The 5,305-nt window shown below is 33.9% G+C and overlaps 1 protein-coding gene across 1 annotated transcript in view; it reads right to left on the reverse strand.

Annotated features, from left to right (window-relative positions):
• The window catches only part of LOC118736343 (putative RNA polymerase II subunit B1 CTD phosphatase RPAP2 homolog), a gene marked incomplete at its 3' end in the record, with an annotated part of 35,569 nt that overhangs the window by 14,419 nt on the left and 15,845 nt on the right, over positions 1 to 5,305 (reverse strand). Inside the window, exons 2-3 of the mRNA XM_036466436.1 lie at positions 3,275 to 3,372; positions 3,100 to 3,219 (exon numbers count right to left, since the gene is read on the reverse strand). Coding sequence (XP_036322329.1) covers positions 3,100 to 3,219; positions 3,275 to 3,372 — 218 coding nt within the window. The remainder of the gene's footprint in view (positions 1 to 3,099; positions 3,220 to 3,274; positions 3,373 to 5,305) is intronic.

Here is a 5,305-nt window from a genome sequence, read left to right on the forward strand (position 1 = left end):
CAGAATGTCTGTTTGTGTATGAATTCATTTGTCACGGCTACCAAACTTTGCGAATTATCAGTGAAACAAAACAAACAGACGGGATAATAATTGAACCAGATCAGGATCATATCGTTGTTGAATTTACGTGCAAAATTTGTATGCGGATCCCGATTATTGCCTAAGAAAACATAGCTAGAGTTGCGACAGAGTTGCATTGTCTTCAGTTTATCAAGTTTATTCAGTGAAATCGCTGGATAAATTTATCAGAAATGTGTAAACGAGTTTCCATACAAATTTTGACAGTTCATTTATAAGGTTTACACAATTATAAGTTTATACGGCTTACAATGCATTTATAATATTCAATTAAAATAATTTATTTCTTTCTTGTTTGAAAGCTAGTTTATTAATTATCAGAGAATTGTCTTTTCTAATGCCAAACGAATTCATAGAACAATAAATTTAACTTCAAGAATTTAAACAAGTGTAAAAACAGTTTAATTATCCTACAGTAGCTTTATACACCCTTGAGGAAGGCACCTGTGCTGTTATTTAATGGCCTTCCTCAGACTTTTTCTCAGATTTGGGTTGTGTGCTGCATTATTATTACGTCGTTTAAAGTGCAAAACCGCGTAACAAAATGCAAAACCGCGTATCGGCAAAATGCAGAACCGCGTATGTGAAGTTTTAGAAATCATTTTCTAGAGTGTAAAAACACCCATATTTCAAAATGGTTCTCTTTTTTATAAAGAAATCGCACTTCTGGCTAGTATATTTCAGGACGAATGGATAAGGATTGAGCCAAGAGCTTGTGTGAGCAAATCCAATTTTTGGCAGCCAATGTCAGTTACGCGTTTTTTTTTATAGAGAAATCGCACTTCTGGCTAGTATATTTCAGGACGAATGGATGAGGATTGAGCCAAGAGCTTGTGTGAACAATTCCAATTTTTGGCAACCAATGTCAGTTACGCGGTTTTGCAGAATGACGATACGCGGTTTTGTACTTTAAACGACGATTAGATAAATAAATTTAAGCATTAGACAAATCGTGATTTTATTAAAATCAAATTTATAATCTTATTACATTAAACGAGCAATTCTTATATATATATATATATATATATATCCATAGCATCCTCGGAAATGGCTCTAACGATTTTGATGAAATTTTGTACCCAGATAATATTTTGGATTTTAAGGTTATCGAAATAGGCACCATCTCCGAGAAGACCCTTCCGAAATAAGTTATAAATTAATTAAAACATCATAATATCAAATGGAAGGTATTTTTAAAATCCCTAAATCAAAATATTTTAATAGGGTTGCCATCTATTTTCAATCGCACATTTATTTAATTTTTTGTTTAGAAAAAGTTAAAATATTACTTATTAAATTAAAATTGAAATTAAATATTAAAATAAAGTTCATGGGTACCTAGAGAAGGTTCTTAAACAATGTTTTCCCTATATACAAAATGCTTTCCCTCCGGATAATAGTATAAGGTTGCCACATATATTCGATTTTACACAATTTATCTAAAACATCGCAATATGTATATCAAATGAACGTGTTTGTTGAGATCTTTGGTCAGAAAATATTTTCCATCAGGGCTGCCTATGTAATACATTTTTTTTTTGTTAATTTCAATCAGCATTTTTTTATGTATATACAGTACATATATGCTCAAGGTATGTACATTCCAATCCAGCGTATTACGGAATAGGGTTTCCACCTAAATTTTGGAGTAATAAGAAAGTTACTTAATAGATATCGAAATCCATTTTTTTCCAAAATATTTTTTTAAAGCTATCCAAATCCTGAAAACTTTAAAAAGTATATACATTCCGGGCAAAGCTCAGTCAACCTGGTACTTATAAATGGTGTTGAAAAACCAAACACTCGTGCGAAAGCTCTATTTTTGTGTTGTTAAAATTTATACATGGCGATATTGATGGAAATACAAGCAATGTATTAATTTGTGGATTTGATGTTACTTAAGAATTTAGGCAACTTGCGAGCTGCCAGGTTCTGTTATCAATATAATTAACACAAGCTTTTGCGTGTGGTTGCATTTCAATAAATAGAATAAACAAATATTCGCAAATAAATTTGATTTTTTTTTTTTTTTTGATTTGATTAAAGTTTCTAGACTCCGTTTTGATTTTGACTCTTTACCGCCAAAGAACCTTATGTCTATACATGTTTACAAGCTGTCAAAACTTTGCGTAGTCCCGCGAGCTAGGTGAAAATTATGGCGTTCGTATTGACAACGAGAAATCTCAAAATTTTTGTTTGATCTTTCCAAATTTTCTCTTTATCAGTTGACAAAGGCAGCTGGGCAGTGGCAGCTCTCCGATCGTTGAGATAGTAATTTCATGTCAATTAGTAGAAAATTTCCATGGTGAAAAAAACTTTTTATTATGGAGGGAAAATTTTACATTTCTGCTGTGCCAATACGTAACTTTTTACTTCTAGAAATCTTTGAGAGTTGCTCTGGTCAAAAGAAGTTGAGCAATTAAAATGCAGCAATTATACAAAAAATACTTGACTTTACTGACTTTGATTCTTCTACAACTGAAAGCCATGCATTTATTAGACGTCTTATTAATAACATTACAACAAAAAAATACTTCAAAACCGTCAGATAGATATAAATAACTTAGTAAATGTTGGCAACCCTATCCTGTGGCTCTACAAGCTTAGCCGTAGTGGTTCAATTGTTAGGGTTAGCGGGTTGGAGGTGCATGCGAAAAGACATCCCGGCCCCCATTTCAATTTTTAACTGAATCCATCGTAGTCCGATTTTCGTGAAATCTACGAAAATGCGATAAATTCTGGCCACGCCCACTTTTCGTTTCCTCTAGTTCAACGGTTCATATTCTGCATTCATGCTGTTATTTACTTACCGATTGGCTCTTATTTTAGGCGATTAGTAATCATAAAATACAGTGAAAATTTAGTAAATTACCTAAAATATTTTAGGAACAATAAAATTTATAATACAAAAATTTAACCCATATGAATACATAAATGCTTAAAGTTTAATCGCTTTTCTCGTCCAACAACTTAAACTGTGGAATTATTTCATTTTGTCTCAACCAAAGAGGACTAACTAACATCTGTGATTTAATGAACTCCGATGCCTTGAAGCAATAGGAACTGCAAAACTTTTTACGATCTGTTATGTCGTATACCTTATTTTTGGTTACTGATATTTGATATTTTTTTGTAGGCACGCTAAAAAGAACATATTATTATCCCCAAAGTTTGAATATTGTTTATTAAGACTTACTTTTCCATTTGTTTTCCACACAATGGATATCCACACAAAAGAAGAATATGTCGCTCGTCAACCACATCACCGTAATGACATTGATTTATATCCTTTAACTGAAATTAAAAAATACAAAAATATTACTTTTTACTAACAGTCAAAGCTAAACTCATGCCGTCTAATTTATTTTTCTGCATTACCCGAAATTGGCTTGCGTGCGTCAAATCAAAATCTAACGCAGAAAAAATTTTGGAATGAATTTTGTGACCACGGCAGCGACAGCATGAATTTGTTTGAGTTTGACATAAACGAAGAAGAATCTTATCTATCGCTAGAAAAATGGAAATAGATCTAATCTGCCACAGCTACTACATTTTTGGCTAGTCGCGGGATTGCCGTGTCGTCGCCGAAATCTACACAAGAGTACGTGTTAAAATAATTTAACAGCAGTGGCCCGTCGTTTCCAATGCATGAACGAACGACACAAGATCACCCAAGAACAAGAGTGAAAAAGTCGATTTTTTAGCGGGTTCTACGCCATCTTGTTTCGCTGGAAACGAAGGAAAAGCAAAGCAAAGAAAACATCGAAAACCAAAATTATTGTCAGCCACTTTAAACACACAATTTAGGTAAAATTATTAAATAAATATTCTTTAGTTAAAGAAAAGTGTAAAATACTGGTGCTTGTGATGCGAAAAAATGCTGATGAGTCCGCTTTCACAAACTTTTTTCTCTGAACCAGTTTCAAATACAGGATGGTTCCGTGCGCAGAAGTGGAAAACTTTAGACTGTCTTTCATCTGGGAGTGGCCAGAAGTGATCCTTGCGTGCGTACGGTTCAAATCGCAGCTCACAACGTCCGCATATTTATATCCACGTATCCTCTGGGTAGAAACCAAACACCCGTTTGGAAGCGAGTTTGGGTCCCGCCATGTTAAAACCCCTCCCAATGAAAAAGTTCAGAAAGCTTCGGATGATACCCCCTTTTTTTGATGACGACCACGGCAAACGTATAAAGGATTATGATTTGAGGGTGCGCACCTGGAATATCCGGACCCTTAATGGGGAAGGTGCCTCTGCCCGGCTAGTTGATGTGCTCGGGAAGATAAAGAAATGCGATGGACGGAGCAAGACAAGGTAAGTGTGATTCATTTGTTGCAAAACCGCACCGACTGCTATATTCGATGCATCGACAGCAAATGATAATTTACCATTTTTATCAAAATGAGTGAGTAAAGTTTTCTGTGTAAAAAGTTCCTTCACATTTTCAAAAGCCATAGTTTTATTTTCTGTCCAATTTAATTGTCTAAGTTTATTTTTGGTTACTAATGTTAACATCTCGTGCAGAGGACTAAGTTCTGCTGCTAACATTTTAACGTATCTATGGTAATAATTAACCATACCTAAAAACTTTTGTAATTTATTTATTGAAAGTGGATTTTCAAAATTTACTATTGCTTCAAATCGTTCGAAAGAAGGTCTGATGACACTGAAGATGGCACAATGGCACAATGCCGAAACCGGTTTGTCTGCAAACCAAACTTGACAAGGGATGACGGAAATTCGTTCCAAAATGAATCAAGGTCTGATTCCTTCGTTTGAAATTTCATAACTAAGAAAATCTAATGCATTTACTAGGTTTAATATTCAAACTATACTTTCCAAGTCTTTCAAATACAGATTTTAAATGCTCAATATGTTGATCTTCATTATCACTTGCAACAAGAATATCGTCAAAAATACTTCGTTAATGAAACGTTGAAATGTTTGTGCACTATTTCGTGGTCCCAAAGGCATCCGTACGAACTCAAACATTCCAAACGGTGTAGTAATTGCTGTTTTATGCATATCTTCTTCAGCCATCAGTATTTGATGATGTGCACGAACAAGATCAATTTTTGAAAATATTTGATTGTTCTATAAATCAATAGTCAAATCGTGAATGTGAGGTAACGGATAACGATCAGGAATAGTAATGCAATTAAGTCTTCTATAATCTCCACAAGGTCTCCAATCATTGGGTCCTTTTTATGAACTAAATGTAAAGGGG

The sequence above is a fragment of the Rhagoletis pomonella genome, unplaced genomic scaffold (genome assembly GCF_013731165.1).
Source record: "Rhagoletis pomonella isolate Grant_MI unplaced genomic scaffold, Rhpom_1.0 Rhpom_scaffold_00003, whole genome shotgun sequence".
Classification (NCBI taxonomy): Eukaryota; Metazoa; Arthropoda; class Insecta; order Diptera; family Tephritidae; genus Rhagoletis; species Rhagoletis pomonella.